General features: G+C 41.6%; 1 protein-coding gene across 6 annotated transcripts; it reads left to right on the top strand.

Moving 5' to 3' along the window:
• The first annotated feature begins 4,053 nt into the window (after positions 1 to 4,053).
• Positions 4,054 to 17,455, top strand: cant1.L (calcium activated nucleotidase 1 L homeolog). Of its 6 annotated transcripts, none has more exons than XM_018233986.2 (4): positions 4,054 to 4,194; positions 4,677 to 5,322; positions 10,319 to 10,522; positions 16,674 to 17,337. In XM_018233986.2, exons 2-4 carry the CDS (start codon positions 4,695 to 4,697, stop codon positions 17,042 to 17,044), a joined length of 1,203 nt encoding a protein of 400 aa, XP_018089475.1. In that variant the 5' UTR covers positions 4,054 to 4,194; positions 4,677 to 4,694; the 3' UTR covers positions 17,045 to 17,337.
• Positions 17,456 to 22,804: the final 5,349 nt, after the last annotated feature.

Here is a 22,804-nt window from a genome sequence, read left to right as displayed (position 1 = left end):
ACAGTAGAACCCCCATTTTACATCCCCTCAATTTAAGTTTTCCCTCATTTTACATTGTTGTTTTGTGGTCCAATATATATATTATGCATAATACATTTCCCTGATTTTACATTTTCCTGGATTTTACACCATTTTTTTCTGGTCCCCTGAAAAACGTAAAATGGGGATTCTACTGTAATTATCTACCTTGCAAGGACCAAACGTGGAGTAGCTTCAGTTTGCCTGTTTGCCACTGTTAACTCAAGAAATAACAGATTTTTAGAGATGAAAACAATAGGTAAAAAAATGTTCAGCACAAGCCCTATTCATTTACTTTATGTTATGTAAGTGGATATACTGCAGTATTAACCTCAGGGTTAGCAGCACCACTTAGGGAAACTAGGCCCCTCACAATCAAAGATGCAAAAGGAAGTTCTTGTAGTCAGAAATTGCAGTAGGTCATGATTGGAGAAAGCAGTGAAGTCAAACTGACAAGACTATCTAGTTGCCTGCAGAAGACTTGCACAGGCACAAGTCAGAGTCATTTACAGTCTTTTGGTCTCTCTCAGTTGCTACTGTTCAGGTTATAGCCTTTTTGCAAAATAAAAGATTTTAAAGAGGTGTTCCTTCATCTGTCTATAAGTGAAAGCACTACTGCCAGGACAGATAATGGAAACAAGCTTAGAACAAGCCAGAACATATAGCAAATGTGCAAGTACTAGAACCCCTGCGTAATAGTGACCATGGTATCAAAAAGCAAATATATACTGGGGAAATACACTGGGGAAACAAACACTCCACATTTCAAGAACACAAATGTTATCTCCTTAAGATCAGCACCTGTTCCCCTAGCAAATGACCCTTACCCCCCCCCAGCACCAATGGCACAGTGAATGCCCCCCAAGCATCAATGTAGCCCCAGCACCAAATGACACAGTAAATCCTTCTAACACAAAGTGGCACAGTGTATCTCTACCACCCAGCAGCAAGTAGCTTAAGGACCCCTCCCCCAACACCAAATGGGACAGTAAAACCTCCAAACCCTAAGCATTAAATAACACACTGTGCCCAACCTAAAGTATCAATTTGCAACCATCAGATTAAGTTGCAAGCTACATATCCATGGTGTTCACTTTGTGTCCATTTCCTTGAGCCACACAACAATTTTTGTCAGCACCTTTTGTGGCAGTATTCTTAACAATGTGTACAAATGACTTGATGGCCATGTCATCCACCTGTCAAACGCACACTGACCGCACCATCAGATGAAATGTCTTCTTAAAAAAAAAACGGTATAGGTCTGACAAAAAGTTTCAGACCTATACTGTTCTTTTATCCAGCTACTTGTTATTAATATTGCTGTATACAAACCATACACAGACTAAGAACTCTGCAGACACTGGACTATAAACCTATATAGAATGAACAACCTTTCCATGGTCAGGCTAATAGCTAGGGTCCCACACACAGTCCCTCAATGTCATACACATAAGTAGGCAACCTATGCACTACCCCAAAACTCCCTGCAGCCATAAGGCTTTAAATGGGCTTTGAACACTACTTCAAAACCCTTCAAAGCCACAAAAATATCTAGGGGGCCCACGTTGCCCTCACCTCCCAATTCAGGCAAATACTTAAGGGCTCTATATACTGCCAGCCTCCCAAAGCCATAGAGATATGTAGGTACCCTGCTCACTGACCCAAACTTCCAAAAACACCCACCAGTCATACACATGTCCTATACACTGCCCACACCCAACCAATGTTATACACATACCTAGGGCCCCCAATACACTGACCCAACCCCACCAATGTCATAAACATGTGTAGAGGAAATACACAGTGCCCCAAAAACCCACCATGATCAGAAAGCTGTATAGGGATTCCAAAACACTGCCCTAAACCTACCCCTAAAACCACTGACATACCTATGCCACCAACAAACTGCTCCAAACCCACCAAAGGCATACAAATATGTGGGGGTCCCACACAGTATGGCAAATCCCTTGTGGCCAGAGAGCATACACCTAGGGGCTCAGACATTACCCAAAAGCCAAATACATTCACCCTAACAGCCTACACACCCTAATTACATGAGATTTACGTGAGAGTGACATCATCGGAGGCTGAATTGCCACTAGGAAAAAGCTGCGGCCATGGACTTGGGGGTCTCACTGAGATGGAGATGATTAAGTGTTTTTGACAATAAACGTGTCAGGCTGTGAAGACAATGAATCTTTTTTATTTTGCTTCAACTACCTGGTGGAAGATTGCCTTTATTCTGTATTCTGAGTGCCTGCTCCGTTTAATTTTTTGGAGATGTAACCCGGGCTGGGTGAGCAGGAGACACATTTCACACTGACACACACATAATGAGCAGCAGCAATCTCAGTGTTCCGTGTAAGGGATAGGTAAGGAATGTGCATGTGTGAAACTATCAGCATTTGTAGATGTATCCTGTCCCCGTATTACCATACAGGGTGTGTGCTGTCAGGGTGTCACCTCTGGTGACATGAAACATACCGGTAATGACTTCTTTAATTCGCTCACTGTCCAACAAGTTTAACTGGAACAGCAGAAGTGGTATGAGCTGCCATACTGTATTAATAGACAGAGTAGGACTCAAAATAACAAAGTACCTATAGGTGACAGATGGTATGTTGTAACTCAGTGATCCCTAACTAGTAGCTCATGAGTAACATGTTGCTCAGCGACCCCTTGGATGTTGCTCCCAGTGGCCTCAAAGCAGGTGCTTATTTTTGAATTCCTGGAGGTAAGTTTTGGTTGTATAAAAACCATACGTACTGCCTAACAGAGCCTCCTGTAGGCTACAAGTCCAAACAGCCAGTAACAGCCCTTATTTGACATGCCCATTGACTTTTGTATGCTTGTGTTGCTCTATAACTCTTTTTTTTTGTCTCACAAGTAAAAAAGGTTGGGGACCCCTGGTCTAACTCTTACATAAATCTGGAAACCCTTGCCAGCACTGGTCTTCTCTAAGTATGGGCGAATTTGACACGTTTTGTTTCGTCAAAAATTTGCCGCCAGCAAAATGTCGCCGACGCCCATTCAAGTCTATGGGCGTCAAAAAAATGTCGCGCAGCGATTTTTTTTTGTTGTTGCGTTTTTTTTTTGTCACACAACGCCATACAAGTCTATGGGCGTCAACGCTGTGAAACAAGGCAAAAAAATTCACCCATCCCTCTCCAATGCCCTTTTGGGGCCCTGCCTAGGGTTGCCACCTTTTAATAAACTTTCCACCGTCCAGTGGAGGGGGCGGGAACAAAGGGGCGGGCCGTGATGTCAAATGGGGCGGATTCACTGTACGCTATTGGATAGGGCGGATCATGATGTCAAAGGGGGGGAGGCCACGGCACGCGAAGCCGGAGGAAAGGCAAGTTTTTGCCAGACTGGGGGCAGGCCTCAGGCTTTTGTTAGGTGTATTACAAATGGCAACCCTAGCCCTGCCTGGAACGTTCTGCTTGAATAGAAAGATGAGTAATAAAAAGTAGCAATAACTTTACAGAGCATTTGTTTTTAGATGGGGTCGGTGACCCCCATTTGAAAGCTGGAAAGAGTCAGAAGAGTCAGAAGTAAAGGCAAATAATTCAAAAACTATAAAAGATAAAAATGAAGGCCAATTCAAAAGTTGCTTAAAACGAGCGCTTCTATAACATCCAAAAAAATGTAAAGGTGAGCCACCGATTTAAAGATCATTTTCAGGGGCGTAACTAGAGGAAGCAGACCCTGCGGCTGCAGGGGGGCCCAGGAGGTACAGGGGGCCCCATGAGGCTCTCATTGATGAGCAATTTGAACATTATATATTGGTAAAACAGGACAAACGCTGGATATGTTGGGGGCCCTAAAATTAATTTGCTGTGGGGCCCAGCAACATCTAGTTACGCCACTGATCATTTTAATTTAGATTTTGGGTAAAAATCAGAATCGCGACGCTACAATAGAATATATAACGTGTAGGAGGAGTGCAGTGAGAATTATGATGAAGCGAAATCGCAGAGAAGCTGTTACAGGCCACGCGGAAGTATGAATGGAAATGCTGCTGCTACATAGGGGAATGCTGAAGGCTGGCGGCGCAGGATGGACAGAGGAGGCGGCAGGAACTACTTCTGATGATTAACGGAGGCGGAAGGACAAAGTATGTTTGACAGTCCAGGAAGGACGGCACAAGGAGGTGGCGGAAGCCGGCAGAAAGAAGTATGAAGCAGGACGGATCTTTAATGTAATTAAGAGCGGCGCATGGGCTGGGGCACAATGAGGAACTGTGGGGACGGAGATGATGGTAGAGCAACAAGAGAGCAAGCCGCGAGAATACATTTCACAAACACTGTACTAATTGTGTTACGCCGTGTCTTTGCTCGTCACTCCAACTAGGCGGCTACGTGACGCGTCACTGCGCATACGTGTAGCAGTGACGCCACAGCCTCAGATGATGAGACTTGTGGCGTCGGGATTTTGTTTGAGACCGGGAGGGTTTATGGGAAGTGTAAGCAGCGAGCCGGCACCGCAGTGTGTTAATGTCCCACATCACTTGTGCCACGTTGTTTCAGTAACAATCCCTGGGATTGACTTGTGGTTTCCAGGTGCAGACTTGCCTTTCTTTTCATACATTGTGTGTGTGTGAGTATCTACACAAGCCATTGCTTCTAATCATTCATTTCTTCCTTTGCTCCTACCAGGTCCAGCATTAAGTCTATATGAAATCTCCACAAGTGGAATGTAAAGAGTCTATGAGCCCACTGAGGATCAGTGTGGCTGGTCTTCCAGTTCTGGCTTCCATGACGAAGACCGCAGACCCCCGGTTCAGGCCGCGCTGGCGTGCCATTCTTCTCTCTGGGATTGCAGTTGCGTTTTTGCTGTTACTTCTCTGTTACCATCGCTCCTCGGGGCCACGGATACAGGTGGCAAATGCCCACAACTGGAGGATGGTGCATCAAGTGGCCGGGGAGCTCTATAATGACACTTACCCACTGACGCCTCCTCTCAGGACTCCGGAGGGGCTTCGCTACCACATTGCAATAATCGCCGATTTGGATACGGACTCTCGAAGCGCCAAGGCTAATACTTGGGTCAGCTATCTAAAAAGGGGTTACCTGACTCTATCCAGCAGCGGAGACCATGTGGCGGTCGAATGGGAGAAAGAGGACATTGTGTTGGAAACGCACCTTGCGGAAAAGGGGCGCGGGATGGAGCTTTCGGAGCTGATTGTGTTTAACGGGAAGCTGTATTCTGTGGACGACCGCACGGGGGTGGTGTACAGAATCGAGGGGAGTAAAGCTGTGCCGTGGGTCATTCTCACAGATGGAGACGGCACTGTGGGCAAGGGTGAGTATCGAAAGTATCAGAATTCGTTCCTAAAACGGGCATGGATACCTTGCTTAGTGTGTCTTATTATTTGTATCCAATAGAAGAAGCAATTGCCATACTGTACATGTGACATCTACAGATTGTTTAGGTTCAGCGAAACAAAAACTGCAGATATCTGAAAACATGGATGCGACGTTCACTTTCTTATAGTTACATGGATATCCAAAACGACAAATAAGCCCTCACCCTCACATTTATCCCTGTTGGCTTCAGATCAGGTTTTTCAACTTGTTCTGGATAAGCTAGCCTTTAAGCAGTTTGAACTGGATGGACACGTTTTCTTTTTTGCAGCCTAAATTGTTATGTAAACGATTGACTTTCACGCCGAGTCCTTCTTTCATATGAAAACCATTGCTGTTCTTTATCAGAACCATTATCAGATACTTCTATGCTCATGAAAACCAGGAAGGAACAGGGAGTGAAACTGGTTCCATGAAAAAAAGACATTTCTTAATTAAAAAAATAGGTACATGTATGGGATCCGTTATGCAGAAAGCTCCAAATTATGGAAAGGCTGTCTCCCATAGACTCCATTATAATAACATAATCAGATTTCTTAAAAATGATTTTCTTTTTCTGTGTAATAATAAAACAGTAGCTTGTACTTGATCCAAATTTAGATTTAATTAACCCTTATTGGAAGCAAAACCAGCCTATTAGGTTTATTTGATGTTTACACGATTTTCTGGTAGTCTTAAGGTATGAAGATCCAAATTACAGAAAGATCCCTTATCTGGAAAGCTCCAGGTCCCAAGCATTCTGGATAACAGGTCCCATTACTGTACAACACACATTCAAACATGTCCTGTTCATTGCTCTCATATTAAAAAGGGTTGTATACTATCCCTATTAAGGAGAATTCAGCCATTAACAAAAAAAAACATATCCCCTACCCTATGTAGACTCCTCCCCCCCCCCGGGAAATGCCCCTAACTTTTTACTTACCCTTCCGTGCAGATTCAGGGATCGCAGTTCACAGCAGCCATCTTCCGCGTCTGCGGTAATCTGAGACGGAGACCGGCGAAGCGGCACATGTGCAGTTGGAGGAATTGCAACAGCTGTGCATGCGCCGAAATGGACAGATATTGCCAAAGCGATGGAAGAAGACACGGAAGATGGCTGCCGTGAACTGCGATCCCTGAAACTTCACAGAGAGGTAAGTAAAAAGTTAGGGGGGGGTCTACGTAGGGTAGGGGGTAGGGTTTTTTTTTAGTTAAAGGTTGAATTCTCCTTTAAGTAACTAATTTTCGACAGTTCCATTACATAAACTTGCAAAGCAATGGGATTTCAGTCATAAAGTGGTTTTGTGCTCAGTAAAGTTTACTGTTGATGTTTACATTGTTTTATATAGTCACAAAGTAATAAGCCCATGTATTTGTTTAAAGCCAAGTGAATAAACCCATGTTTTATGAGTTGGAATCCAACAGCAGCAACAAAAACTACTCCCAGGCTACAAACGTTTTAGTTTTAAACTGCCTGTAATATGTACTGTATGCCTATAAACAAAGATACACCAACAAAAGATAAGTCCTGAACCTTCCCTTTAACAGGTATCCCTGTGACAAAATTATTGCTACAATTAAAGCAAGAAATTCATAGGTAACTGGATGATACGGACATAATTTAAAGCAGGGTTTCTTAACCTGGGCCTGGACCCAAAAATGTGTCCCCTTCATTTAAAGGAGAATTCAGCCCGTAGTTTAAAAAAACCCTCCGCCTACCTGCCCCCCCCAGGCAAATGCCCCTAATTTTTACTTACCCCTCTGTGCAGATTCTGGCCACGGGAGTTCACAGACGCCATCTTCTTTCTTCTGTCTTTTTCTGAAGTTTTGGCGCATGTGCAGTTGGAGTAAATTTCCGGTCTCAAACAACTGCGCATGTACCGGAAGTCATGAAAATGTCAGAAAAATTTTCTTACATTTTTGTGACTTTCGGCGCATGCGCATTTATTCGGGTCCAGAAATTTACTCCAACTGCACATGCTCGGAAAATGCAGTCAATACACAAAGATTACCGGAGAAGAAGAAGATGATGGCTGCCATGAACTCCAAGGCCTGAATCTGCCGTGAGGGGTGAGTAAAAAATTATGGGCATTTGCCTGGGCGGGCAGATAGGCTAGTAGGGAGGGTTTTTTTTTTTATTACAGGTTGAATTCTCCTTTAAGGGTGTATCTGTTTCTGCCTTAATATTTTAAATGAGCCATGTAATTCTTTCTTATCCAGTTTTTGGGTTGCAGACCGTATTTTGGTCCCCGAGGATATGGTTGAGAAACATTGTTTTAAAGGCATGGGAGAGAGAAACATAAATTACAAAGTCAGATTTCAGAGGTAGACGCTTGTCCCTTTAATACAGGACATCTATGCATCATTTGCACTAGATTCCTCTTTGCAAGTTCTGTTTTATGTGTCTCCAGTTAAAACTTGCATCTTATTTCTTACACTTGATGATTCATTTTATAGATGTCTGCTAAATAACTAAAGTAGAAAATCTACCTTATTTAAATGTAAACGTTTTCTTTCAGGTTTTTTCTAAATCCATAAGCAGGTCCTATCTCTTTTAGCTAGTTATGGTTAGGAGCTATAAAATTTTACTGGATAACGCTGGGTTGGCGTGCCACAATTAGGAAACCAGTGCCATGGGGGCAACCATTCAAAGTTAAAAAGGAGAAAAGGCACAGGATACACAGCACATAACAGATAAGCTTCATAGCATACAATGGTATTCATCAGAACTTATCAACTATCTACTGTGTATCCTGTGTTTGAATGGCTGCTGCTATGGCTACACACAGCTTGTTTATATGTACTATAGTAGTGTTTCTATATCAAACACACCAGCGCAACAGCACATTATATTGACATTCCTTTAAAACACATTTATTTTACTTTAAAGGAGAATTTAACGTGTAGTTTAAAAAAACCCGCCCCCCCCCCCCCCCCAGGCAAATGCCCCTAATTTTTTTACTCATCCCTCCATGCATATTCTGGCCTCAAAGTTCACGACAGCCATCTTCCTTCTTTTTTGCATGCGCAGTTGGAGTAAATTTCCGGTCCGGAACAACTGCGCATGTGCCCAAAGTCACAAAAAATTTTCGGAAATTTTCATGACTTTCGGCTCAGTGGTTCGGGACCGGAAATTTACTCCAACTGCGCATGCGCAGAAAATGCAGTCAATGCACAAAGATTTCTGGAGAAGAAGATGGCTGCGGTGAACTCTGAGGCCAGAATCTGCACACAGGGGCATTTGCCCGGGGGGGGGGCCCAAGTAGGCTGGAGGGAGTGGGGGGTCTACCCAGGGTGGGGGGGAGTGGTTTTTTAAACTATAGGTTGAATTCTCCTTTAAACAGCATGTACACATTTGATAGTCCTACTTTCTGTAAGACACATACATCTTTTCCTCCTGCTTAGGAATCCACAAAATCCTGCGTACCTCAACATTGCTATATTCAGTCTCATATTCAACTCTCATCCATGCACTCATTATATCTGGAGTCGATTACCACAGTATGCTTTTCTGTGCACTACTCCTCCCTAAGTTGATGACACTTTGTTTAATACAGCACAAAGTGGCATGCAAGTCTGGGCTAGAACAGAGCCAGTTAGTAGGGGAAAACTGCCAGGCAATGTGCCTAGCAAAATGGGTCTGGTGAGAACGCTGACTCCTGACTAAACAAGGGGATGTATTGCATTCTCCATTTAATACGGTTTGTTATTCCTTTTCCATAGGTCACACATTAACCTGTGTATAAACTATATGCATTCTGGCCAGGGCCGCCATTAGAAATCACGGGGCCCCGTACAACAAAATTTTTGCCCAGCCCCTAAGCCCCACCCCAGATCCCGCCCACTCCACACAACAGTTAAAATACCAGAAAGACATCAGTGCTAAAAAAGGTAACCCCCCCAAAACACACAAGTTATTAAAAGGTATTGATGGTCAGGGCCCCCTTATGAGTTAAAAAAAAAAAACTGTGGTGCCAGGGCCCCCCTTGAAAGTTTTTTTTTTTTTTTTTTTTTTTTAAAAAAATTGGTGGTCAGGGCCCCCTACAAGTTAAAAAAAAATTGGTGCCAGGGCCCCCCTAAAAGTTAAAAAAAAAAAATTGGCGCCAGAGCCCCCCTTACAAGTTAAAAAAAAATTGAGGCCCCAAAGAATATTTTTTAAAAAATAACATTGGCATCAGGGCCCCCCTTACAAGTTAAACAAAATTGGAGCCCCAAAGAATATTTTAAAAAAAAAAACATTGGTGGCAAGAGCCTATAGAATATTAAAATAATACATTGGCGGCCAGGGGATTAAAAAAAATAAAAAAACACAAATTGGTGTTCAGTTGAATTGAACTCATGGTTTCAGGACTTCAACTTCACCTCCTTTCGTGGCTTTGGGTCTCTTCGAGCTTCAGGACTTCAATTTTGGCTGTTTTTGTGACTTCGGGTCTTTTTTCGCCGCTTCGGGGCTTTGGCTGTTTTCGTGACTTCAGGTCTTTCCACCGCTTCGGCTTTTCAACACTTCCGCATTTCGGCTGTTCTGGACTTCAAAATGGCTGCACGGCTTTGGAGCTGTCAAGGGGGGCCCGGCTCTTTTAAAAGTGCAGCACTGCCGGGCCCCCTTCAGACCCAGGCCCGGGACACTCGTACCCCCTGTCCCCCCTAAAGGCGGCCCTGATTCTGGCTAATGTTCTAAATAGTAATCACTTGTGGAAATATCTATAGAAATAAGTCAAATCAACTGGACTTGCGTTACAGCAAGTCCAGTTGATTCGACTTATTTCTATAGATATACCATGACCTGGATGAATGAGAAGCTTCACAAACACTTGTGGAAATATTCTAATGGAGTGTTAGATTTCTGTGGATAGGGATGCAACTGACTCCTGTGTGGAAATGATCATGTGTAAAATAAATGTGTATTGAAAAAGCCCTAAAATGTAAAACTCGGTTATGTGTGTGTTTTTCAGGTTTCAAGGCTGAGTGGCTGGCAGTTAAGGATGAGCAGCTGTATGTTGGTGGTTTGGGGAAGGAATGGACTACTACATCCGGGGTTGTGCTAAATGAAAACCCTGAGTGGGTGAAAGTCATTGGACCACGGGGTGACACCCAACATCACAACTGGGTTTCAAATTATAACCAATTGCGATCAGCTGCTGGCATTCAACCACCAGGTGAGCGGTTACACTAAAGGAAGAGAGAGATAAATACAGGAAAAATGTATCATTTTCTAGGGGCATTTATCACGACAATTACTGTCCCTCGTTCTACGATGCACTCACCCCTATCTGACTGCCGATCCCATTTTATGTGCCTCCATTCTAACAAGCAGCTGGAGCAGACAGTGATGTAATTGCTGGGAGTTCCCACTACTTAGAAACTCTTTCCCACCTTGGAGAAAACTGTAGCAGTACGCCAGTGGCTTCTCTAGGTTGGACACTTGGGTCTCGAGTCTTGAGTCTTATGTTTGCTGTGCAGGCCGAGATAGTTCTTTACATCACTGCTAACTTGAGTGGATAAGCAAAAGTAGACCTGAACAGCCTTGTCAGTCTCCCTGTAAGCATTCTCCTGTGCCTTCTGTAATATTTTATGTTCTGCTGGCACAGACAGAGTAAGAGCACCTTTATCTTTTGCATTAGCAGACTTGTGTGTCTGCAAACTCAGGTATGTACTTTGGGCATCGACACGTGTTTTGTATTAAATGCTTCTCTCTGTCGGTGGATTTTAATCAGGTGGAGAGAAGTGGATAAGGGGCTTCTTGTTGCTGCACCTGAGCACATCTTTGGCCTGAGCGCAGTTATGTGGAAAAGAGATCTTGCTGAATAGCCGAGCTGTGCCTGTCAATGCAGCTATAGAAAGCTGCTGATTAGAGTGGACCTGCTTCTCTCTATATGATTGAAATCTGCAGGCAGAGAGAAGCATTTAATACTCAATAAGTGCCCTTTCCCTTAGGCTAATGCCACACAAGGGCTGAAATAAGTCTGCTGAAATAACCATGCAGAAAATCAGCCCCTAGGCAGGCATAAGCCTCCTCCAGTCTGCGCCTAGAACCATTTGCTCAGGTGCAGGCACACAGGGCTGATTTTGGTGTGAAAATGGAAACTCAAAATCAGCAGTGTTGTACCTGCACCAGAGCTGAAAAAATGGTTCGGGGGGCAGGCAGGAGAGAAGGCTAATGCCTGTGCAAGGGCTGATTTTTGGCCTGTGTATTTTAGCAGGCTGATTTCAGCCCTGTGCAGCAAGCCACAACTAACTGTAAAAGTAAACTTTATGTCTGAGATAATATTGTTTGGTACCAATTACATATTCTACAGTGTGAACACTGAAGTGCTAGTACAATTCCATGCCAGAGTCACTTGCATTTTGACATGTCATCCAATCACACCACCCTAGTGTAATTAGTAATAAGACTGCTGGTAACCCAACTGTCATTGTTATAATATGGGTGGGTACTCGCCACGTACAACACCCCCACCCAGACAATAAACATTCCAGTTTCCAAGAAGTGCAGAGCCTCCTCTTGAGCCAAGGACTTTGAACAGGAACACTGATATAGTGTAAATCAATTTATTAAAGTACACACAAAGAAAAAAAAAAAAAAGGCAGATCCTGGCATCAAGCCAGTTGTTACAAACATATCAGCTAGTGGGCAATCTACTGTTTAAATAAAGCTTCACATAATTCAAGAACTCTTGTCCACGTCATTAGAAATGTAATACTAAAATGTCTCCTCGGAATAAAGAAAGCCCTCTTACAGAGAGAGAGATAGATACATATATATATATATATATATATATATACATACATATACACACACATACATATATACACACACACACACACACCAAGGTGAGTTGACAGCACTCCATGGAAGTTTTAAGGCAAAGGTTTCAGCAAACAAAATGTAGGTTGGAACCAATAAACCTACATTTTGTTTGCTAAAACCTTTGCCTCAAAACTTCCTTGGAGTGCTGTCAACTCAAATTGGTATCTATTTATATTCAGACTGGCACCCAGGTACTATTTTTGGCTAATGGTGTGCGCTCTGCCTGCATGTTTTATTTATATTCCAGGATTCGGTTCTAGATTCGGCCAGGATTCTGCCTTGTCCGCAGGATTCGGCCGAATCCTTCTGCCCGGCCGAACTGAATCAGAATCCTAATTTGCATATGCTAATTAGGGTCGGGAGGGAAATCACGACTTTTTGCCACAAAACAAGTAAGTAAAAAATGTTTTCCCCTTCCCACCCCTAACTTGCATATGCAAATTAGGATTTGGTTCGGTATTCGGCCGAATCTTTCGTGAAGGATTCGGGGGTTCGGCCGAATCCACGATAGTGGATTCGGTGTATCCCTAATATATATACACGTTTCTGTCCCACGGGTGATCCTCTCCTCTATATATATCTATATAGATATATAGATATATATAGATATATAGACATAAATTATTTTGTCTAAAATGGAGCTCTAAAGAATAGCAGAGAATTAGGCTATAAATGTGTTCTCTTATACAGGAGACTAACGATAGCAGGTCTGACTCTTGTTCCTGGGGTTCTGTGTCCTTTTTATGTCTGACCTACATAGACAAACACAGAGCGCTGTAGTTAAGCTAAAATTAGAGAGAGTTGCTTTCAACTTAAATACGTGTATAGCACAATGAATTAACGTGCCTGCTCAGTAACTAATCTGTTTAATGAAGCTGCATCTCATCAATCTATGAGTAAATATTGAGAAAATGGAAATTTCTGCAGGGGTGGTTTCCAGTAACCTCTGATGTACAAAAGAGTCTGTGCTGGTTTCTGTGGAGCCATGCAGTTCAAGAAGTAAATGCTAGTTTGTAACATAACGATTTTATAATTTTAAAGACCTTCCTATAAATCCTATGTTGTGTGAATTACTAGTACAGTTACTTAGCATATAGCAGTATCTGATTTAAACTTCGATTGGGCAAGCAGGTGTCATCAGCCAAAGACTGAATGGGGCACATGAATGGCTGTTAACACTGTGCAAAGATCTTTGTAAAAATAATTGCTACTGAAAACATAATATTGAAAATAATTGCTACTGTGGTGGATCAGACTATTGAAACAATGTAGTGTAAGAGTGATGTTTTTTGTTGCATTGTTTCAACAGTCAGAACAAGTAGTGCTGATAGAGACAGAGAAATACTGCTGCTTAATTGCATTTATATTTACAAATACCTTTAGACCCATTGAAAATGTTTAGTTGCTTAAAATAACATTTTCTTTCATTAGGCAAAATGTTATTTTAGGGAGGGGGTTTATATCCCTTTTATCCATTTTCCCTGCTAGTGACATTGATTCTATGTGGTTGGCAAGGAAAATAATAGCCTCCCAATGACATTGAATCTGTGTGTCCAGGTTTAAAGGGGTTGTTCGCCTTTGAGTTAACTTTTATTATGATGTAGATGGTGATATTCTGAAACCGTTTGCAATTGATTTTTATTATTTGTGGTTTCTGAGTTATTTAGCTTTTTATTCAGCAGCTCCCCAGATTGCTATTTCAGCAGTCTAGTTACTACCCTAGCAACCATGCATTGATTTGAATAAGAGACTGAAATATGAATAGGAGTGGACTGAATAGAAATATGAGTGGCAATATAGCTTTACAAAGCATTTGGTTTTTTTAGATGGGGTCCGTGACCCCCATTTGAAAGCTGAAAAGAGTAAAAAGCAGGCAAGTAATTCAGAAACGATAAAAAATAAATAATGACGACAAATGTAATTGTTGCTTAGAACTGGTTATTTTATAACATACTAGAAATTAACTTAAAGGTGAACCGCCCCTTTAAGGTTATACTTTGGGAAAGTGGGAACTACTGGAAAGGTTTCATTCATAAACTCAGTACATGGTTGGATAGATAACAGTGCAGTCAGCACTTGGCACCACAGTTGAGCAATGAATATTAGAAGTATCAGCTTCTACAATGCTGGATGCACAGACACTGAGCACATCTTTGGAGGCATGAATGTCCACTGACACATGGCTGCTATGTCGCTGTTGTTACAGTAATCCAGAAACATACGGCACCGCATTTCTATCCAAAGCCCTTGTTTTTGGCACCTGTAGCTCAGTATGTTTAGCCCTCTCTTTTCTGTACTCTCTGAAAGATTTTGTTGCTATAGTAACATCCACAGTGTTGGTTTGAGGACATATATATATATATATATATATATATATATATATATATATGCTCTACCTTTTATTCCTTACTAGTAGACTGTTTATCAAGTCATAATGATGAAGTTATTGCTTCAAGCACTGCTGAGTTGCAATTAATAACATTTTTATTTCAAATGGAAGCTGTAAAGGTATGAAGCAGAGGCAGTGACTGATGTGAAACCATGAACTGTTTTAAGGGGCAGATTTATCAACGGTCGAGGTGAATTTTCGAATGAAAAAAATTTGAATTTCGAGCTATTTTTTGTGTACTTCGACTAGGGAATAGTCCAAATTCGATTCGAATTTGAAATAAATTCAAAAATTCAAATAAAGAAATGTATTATTACTTTCTGTAAAATTCGACTTCGACCGTTTGCCACCTAAAACCTGATGAATTGCTGTTTTAGCCTATGCGGGACCTCCTAGAACCAACTTGGAGTCAATTGGTGGACTTTGAAATATCGAAGGTTTTTTTGGGAAAAACTTTGAATCAAATTCGATCGAATTCGCGATTCCCTCGATTCGCACGATTCAAATTTGGGCGAATACCGACCTAATCGATCGAAAACTGACCTATTCGACCGAAAAAAAAAACTTCAACTTAATTACGGTTGGTCTTTTTGAATTTGAAGTTTTTTCAATTCAAAATTCGACCCTTGATAAATATGCCTCCAGGTGTCACCTGTTGGCCTGGAACATAGTATTTGTACCTGGATAGAGAACTGGCTAAAAGAGAGACTACAAAGAGTGGTGGTAAATGGAACATTTTCTAATTGGACCAGTGTTGTTAGTGGAGTACCGCAGGGCTCTGTACTAGGTCCCTTGCTTTTCAACTTGTTTATGAATGACCTGGAGGTGGGCATTGAAAGTACTGTTTCTATTTTTGCAGATGATACTAAATTGTGCAGAACTATAGGTTCCATGCAGGATGCTGCCACTTTGCAGAGGGATTTCTCTAAGTTGGAAAACTGGGCAGCAAACTGGAAAATGAGGTTCAATGTTGATAAATGCAAGGTTATGCACTTTGGCAAAAATAATATAAATGCAAGTTATACACTAAATGGCAGTTTGTTGGGAGTTTCCTTGAAGGATGTTGGGGTTTTTGTAGATAACAAGTTGTCTAATTCTGGGCAGTGTCATTCTGTGGCTACTAAAGCAAATAAAGTTCTGTCTTGCATAAAAAAGGGCATTAACTCAAGAGATGAAAACATAATTATGCCTCTTTATAGGTCCCTGGTAAGGCCTCATCTGGAGTATGCAGTTCAGTTTTGGACTCCAGTCCTTAAGAGGGATATAAATGAGCTGGAGAGAGTGCAGAGACTAAGTGCAACTAAATTGGTTAGAGGGATGGAAGACTTAAATTATGAGGGTAGACTGTCAAGGTTGGGGTTGTTTTCTCTGGAAAAAAGGCGCTTGCGAGGGGACATGATTACACTTTACAAGTACATTAGAGGACATTATAGACAAATAGCAGGGGACCTTTTTACCCATAAAGTGGATCACCGTACCAGAGGCCTCTCCTTTAGACTAGAAGAAAAGAACTTTCATTTGAAGCAACGTAGGGGGTTCTTCACAGTCAGGACAGTGAGGTTGTGGAATGCACTGCCGGGTGATGTTGTGATGGCTGATTCAGTTAATGCCTTTATAAGAGGGACTTGGATAATTTCTTGGACAGACATAATATCAAAGGCTATTGTGATACTAAGCTCTATAGTTAGTATAGGTATGGGTATGTAGAATTTAATTAAAAGTAAGGAGGGGTGTGTGTATGGATGCTGGGTTTTCATTTGGAGGGGTTGAACTTGATGGACTTTTTTCAACCCAATTTAACTATGTAACTAACTACCAGTATGTAACATGACACAAATGGCTTTATATTGTCTTTTGTGGCTACACACCTTCTTGTAGGTGGATAAAGTTCCACAGAAGAGAGGATGGGATAGCCACATGATGTGTCATGCTCTAGTTTAAACCAAGAAGCTTCTATATATGTATTTAGTATACTTTGCTATGCATTATACAAAAAATACATTTATTTAATATACTGATTACTGTATACAATGAGCTCATTAAACGTTAAGGAATACTATTTTTATAATAGCTACAGAAAGGTTTATTGTTTGCGTTTAATTTTTTGCAGGGTACTTGATACATGAATCTGCAGCATGGAGCGACTCTTTGAAGAGCTGGTTCTTCTTGCCCCGTCGTGCCAGTCAAGAACAATACAGCGAAAAGGAGGACGAGAAGCGCGGCTCCAACATTCTTCTTCGTGCTACTCCTGACTTCTCAGACATCAAAATGTCCCACGTGGGAACACTGAATCCCACGCACGGCTTCTCCTCCTTCAAATTCATTCCAGGAACAGATGATCAAATCATCGTGGCTCTGAAGTCAGAAGAAGATAACGGCAAAGTAGCCACATACATAACTGCGTTTACATTGGATGGTAGAATTCTCTTACCGGAGACTAAAGTAGGAAATGTTAAATATGAAGGAATTGAGTTCATCTGAAGTCTCTTTTTAAGCACCTTCTTCTCTGATCTGACTGCTACCAAGTTTCAGTGGACTCCTGCTGGGGAATATTTAATTAATTTAATCAGACATTTTGGGTCTCCACTAAAATCAATGATCAAATATCAATTAATAGGAGTATTATGGGAATTTGTTCACATTATAGTGAATGGGGTGATTAATTTTTCTGATATGATTGAATCCGTTAACTGACTGTCATGTTCTCCATTATCACAAGAAGCCTCAATGTGTCAGGGTACCTGATATCCTTTTATTAAACAATGTTTTTATTACGTGTTTACATTTTTGTTTTATCGTGCCATGTTGTGTCATGCAGATTATCATGCAGAAATGTCATTTGTTTTTAAAAATATTTTCTTTTTCAGTAAAAAAAAGTCATGATTTCAAAAAGTTTCTTTAAGAAAATGTTGTTCCTGTTACTGCAGTCTAGTTTTTTTACTTGTCAAATGCTGTTGGTCTTATACTCAAGACTTCCTAGGAAAGCTACCAACCAGGTCAAAAAAAAAAACATATCTAAGGGTTCAAGCACACGGGCAGATTTGGGGAGATTTAGTCGCCTGGCGACTAATCGCCTCTTCTGCGTGGTGACAAACTCCCCAAACTTTATTGTGAGGTCTTGCATTCTTAAGAAAACAATTCAATATTCAAACAGTGCACAAAAAGATCACACCTCATTGCTTATACAGTGGTGTGAAAAACTATTTGCCCCCTTCCCTGATTTCTTATTCTTTTGCATGTTTGTCACACTTAAATGTTTCTGCTCATCAAAAACCGTTAACTATTAGTCAAAGATAACATAATTGAACACAAAATGCAGTTTTTAAATGAAGGTTTACGTTATTAAGGGAGAAAAAAAACTCCAAATCTACATGGGCCTGTGTGAAAAAGTGATTGCCCCCCTTGTTAAAAAATAACTTAACTGTGGTTTATCACACCTGAGTTCAATTTCAAAGGTTATAAAGCCATTTCTAAAGCTTTGGGACTCCAGCGAACCACAGTGAGAGCCATTATCCACAAATGGTAAAAACATGGAACAGTGGTGAACCTTCCCAGGAGTGGCCGGCCGACCAAAATTACCCCAAGAGCGCAGAGACAACTCATCCGAGAGGCCACAAAAGACCCCAGGACAACATCTAAAGAACTGCAGGCCTCACTTGCCTCAATTAAGGTCAGTGTTCACGACTCCACCATAAGAAAGAGACTGGGCAAAAACGGCCTGCATGGCAGATTTCCAAGGCGCAAACCACTTTTAAGCAAAAAGAACATTAAGGCTCGTCTCAATTTTGCTAAAAAACATCTCAATGATTGCCAAGACTTTTGGGAAAATACCTTGTGGACCGACGAGACAAAAGTTGAACTTTTTGGAAGGTGCGCGTCCTGTTACATCTGGCGTAAAAGTAACACAGCATTTCAGAAAAAGAACATCATACCAACAGTAAAATATGGTGGTGGTAGTGTGATGGTCTGGGGTTGTTTTGCTGCTTCAGGACCTGGAAGACTTGCTGTGATAGATGGAACCATGAATTCTACTGTCTACCAAAAAATCCTGAAGGAGAATGTCCGGCCATCTGTTCGTCAACTCAAGCTGAAGCGATCTTGGGTGCTGCAGCAGGACAATGACCCAAACACACCAGCAAATCCACCTCTGAATGGCTGAAGAAAAACAAAATAAAGACTTTGGAGTGTCCTAGTCAAAGTCCTGACCTGAATCCTATTGAGATGTTGTGGCATGACCTTAAAAAGGCGGTTCATGCTAGAAAACCCTCAAATAAAGCTGAATTACAACAATTCTGCAAAGATGAGTGGGCCAAAATTCCTCCAGAGCTCTGTAAAAGACTCGTTGCAAGTTATCGCAAACGCTTGATTGCAGTTATTGCTGCTAAGGGTGGCCCAACCAGTTATTAGGTTCAGGGGCAATTACTTTTTCACACAGGTTTGGATTTCTTTTCTCCCTAAATAATAAAAACCCTCATTTAAAAACTGCATTTTGTGTTTACTTGTGTTATCTTTGACTAATAGTTAAATGTGTTTGATGATCAGAAACATTTTGTGTGACAAACATGCAAAAGAATAAGAAATCAGGAAGGGGGCAAATAGTTTTTCACACCACTGTATACCTGCTATTGTGCAACCACTCTGCAATCCATTATTGCCACTGACCATTCTGTTTATGAATATATCCTTTAAATTAACTTTTAGTATGCCGTAGAGAGTGATATTCTGAAAGACTTTGCAATTGGGTTTCTTTCTTTTTTTATTAGTAGGGTTTGATTTATTTAGCTTTTTATTCAGCAGCTCTCCAATTGCAATTTCAGCAATCTGGTTGCAAGGGTACCATGAGATGGTAGGGGGGGAAGTAATGAAGGGGCAGGGGAGGTAGGGGGGAGTGATTGAGGGGAGGGCAGGAGAGAGGCGAGAGCAGCAGGGGAGCAAACCAATCGGAATAGGGGTAGGCAATAGACTTTTGAACAGGTACCTGCCCTGCGCCCCCACATCTTTGCTCCCTAGGCAGGTGCCTCTTCTGCCTTACCCCTGAAGAGGTGACCGGAAATCGAAGTGCCGCGAGTGCATTGGCGCTGGCGTTTTGTCATTATAGCAGGGGGAAGGCAGTTCGGGGAAATTGTCGCCCCGCAGAAGAGGCTATGAGTCGCCAGGCAACTAAATTTCCCTGAATCAGCCCGTGTGGTTAAACCCTAAGGGCAGTGACACACCAGGAGATTAATCGCTAGTGATAAATCTCTGCTTCTGCGGGCGAATTTTTTCCTATAATCTCCAGTAAAAGCTTTCCCATAGTCAAAAATGTAATGTGAATCGCTGGTGGTAAAACCCATGTGTAGCTCCAGTCTCTCAAAATCGTTTGAAGTTTCCTCTTGTAGCAACTTCAAGTGATTTTGGGAGACTGAAGTGACACATTGGTTTTACCACCAGCGATTCACATTCTTGTCCATGGGAAAGATTTTACTTGAGAGTGCAAGAAATTAGTTGCCCAGAGAAGCACTGTCACTGCCCTTAAAGGCCAGGTCATATCCCAAAACTAACAGTAGAAAACGACCAACTCCAGGCTTACTTTTATTCCACAAGGAAAGACTTAAAGGACTGAAACTTAATAACTTCTAATACTGTCAGTTTTGAGGGGGTTTCATACAGAACGAGCTACACATGTGGAAGAAAACATAGAAAGGATATGATTGGCTATTTTTAGAACCCCATGTGGCCATTTCACTTGTGTACGGCAGTTCAGCGCTGTGCAATGGGCACATGAAGCCAATGAATGGATCCTTTTAGTTCCTGTTCGGTGGAAAGCACCACTACAGGAGAATGCAAGAGTATATGCCTGTGTAAGAGCATGCAATGACTACATACTATACTAACACAATATACTTTATTTAATGCCAATTTCCTTAATGAACTTGTTTTTGTTTTTTTGCATGTGAGCGCCATTATAAGCTTGACTATGTTCCCAAGTGAAGAGAGTCTGGCATTATAGGTAGACAAAAGCCTACAACCTCTCCCTGCATCAGATATAGAACTTTGAGAAGCAGGAGACAAAAGAACATAGAAGATACAGAGCTTGTTTAATCGGGTGTTTGTTGAAAAAACGTTACAATCAGGAAGAGCAGGTTGCTCTGAATAGAAATCCGGTATTTATTGTGAGGTCTTGCATTCTTAAGAAAAGAATTCAATATTCAAGCAGTGCACAAAAAGATCACACCTCGTTGCTCATACCTGCTATTGTGCAACCACTCTGCAGTCCTCTATTGCCACTGCCCATTCCCCCGTCAATCTATTAGCGCAAGAAGAATGACTTGTCCAACAGAAAAGCCCTTTGAATCCTGGGGGGGGGGGTTTGGTGGTGTTGGGTTGCTGATTGCCAACCAAAATAAGGCCTGAGGTTTTATGGCTACATCACACATGACATATAATACCACTTTACTATGGAATTATAATGAGAATTAAAACCATCTGTGGACAATGTGATCCTTTTCATGCCTGCATATCAAACAGGTGTATTACTAAATTACCTATTATATGTTCTAATCAACCACAAACCATTGCTCTAATGCACGTTTCCCAAAAAACCAACACAACATTTTGTCAATCTGAGCTTCGTCATGGGCATCGATGCACATAATACACAACGTGCAACAACGACAAACCATTTGTAGCAATGGGTCACACCTTCAATGAATATGGGAATTATTTAGTGATAAAACTAATATCAGTTATTACCAGCACCAAATAGTTAATAGGAGTGGTTCTTAACTTTTAGTATGTTATAGAATGGCCAAATCTAAGCAACTTTCCAACTGGACTTCATTATTTATTTTTTATTGCTACTCTTCATTACTCCTCTTTCTATTCGGTCCCTCCGATATTCATATACTAGTCTCTTGTTCAAATCAGTGCATGGTTGCTGGGGTAATTTGGACTAGCAACCAGACTGCAGAAATTGCAAACTGGAGACCTGCTGAATATAAAGCTAAATAAAAAGCACAAATAATAAAAAATGAAAATCAATTGCACGTTGTCTCTGAGCATCACTCTCTACATCATATGAAAAGTAAATTCAACGGTGAACAATCCCTTTAAAAATATGCAGGCAAAACCTGTGAGAGGGGCCCCTCAAACCAAAGCATTGCAATGAATGCTGGCTGAAATACAGCACAGTGTTAGTTAATGGAAAAATACAATTGGGTTCATACTACAGCAGCCTTAATAAACTGGACTAAATCAAAGTGCACTTACGTAGTTTTCATCAATCCAAGGATTATTATCAGTTTAGATTGCTCCACTGTTAAAGGATTCAAGGATATATCTGCTCATGTGAGCATAATTATTAATCCACATCCAAATCTTCTCTCCAGCAGCTGTTATAAGAAGTATAATACAGCCCAGTCCACTTGAGCTTATAACAATCATTTTACATAAGGGTATATCTACAGTAGGACCCCCATTTTTAATTTTTATATTTACAAGTAATAATTCCAGAGTTATTTAGTATAGCACATTGGTGCAGTATATACGAAGCAGGGTCCTTGTCTAGTTATGAATATATCCTTACAAAATAACTACTGGGATACCCATGCCATATGTGATATTTAAAGGGATTGTTCACCTTTAAATTAACTTTTAGTATGCTGTAGAGAGTGATCTTCCGAGAGACTTTGCAACTGGTTTTCATTTTTTTTTATTAGTAGGGTTTGATTTATTTAGCTTTTTATTCAGCAGCTCTCCAACTGCAATTTCAACAATCTAGTTGCAAGGGTACCATGAGATGTTGGGGAGGGGAAGTAACGAAGGGGCAGGGGAGGTAGGGGGGAGTGATTGAGGGGAGGAGAGAGGCGAGAGCAGCAGGGGAGCGAACCAATCGGAATAGGGGTAGGCAGAAGACTTTTGAACAGGTACCTGCCCAGCACCAGGCCCGGACTGGCAATCTGTGGGTTCTGGCAAATGCCAGAGGGGCTGCTATAAGGTGCCATAGAAATTCAGTGTTTAGTGGGCTGATGGGGGCTGTTTGGGCCTCTGTCTGGGCTGATTGGGCCTCTGTATACCTGAAATGCCAGGGCCTATTTTAATTCTCAGTCCGCCCAGCGCGCCCACATCTTTGCTCCCTAGGCAGGTGCCTCTTCTGCCTTAGCCCTAGTTCCGGCCCTTGGTTTCCGACTGCCACACAAAGTTGGCAGTGGCATTACACAGAGCTGTCAACTCCCCCCGATTATCCTGGGAATTACCCGAATT

This window comes from Xenopus laevis, chromosome 9_10L, assembly GCF_017654675.1.
Source record: "Xenopus laevis strain J_2021 chromosome 9_10L, Xenopus_laevis_v10.1, whole genome shotgun sequence".
NCBI classification, from domain to species: Eukaryota; Metazoa; Chordata; class Amphibia; order Anura; family Pipidae; genus Xenopus; species Xenopus laevis.
This window is presented reverse-complemented; position numbering and strand designations above follow the sequence as displayed.

What these genes read in the sequence shown, in the direction of transcription:
- cant1.L (XM_018233986.2), top strand. Translation starts at nt 4,695, where the DNA reads ATGAAATCTCCACAAGTGGAATGTAAAGAGTCTATGAGCCCACTGAGG. An exon ending in AGACGGCACTGTGGGCAAGG is followed by an intron (nt 5,323 to 10,318) that starts GTGAGTATCGAA and finishes TGTGTTTTTCAG; the next exon opens with GTTTCAAGGCTGAGTGGCTG. An exon ending in TGCTGGCATTCAACCACCAG is followed by an intron (nt 10,523 to 16,673) that starts GTGAGCGGTTAC and finishes AATTTTTTGCAG; the next exon opens with GGTACTTGATACATGAATCT.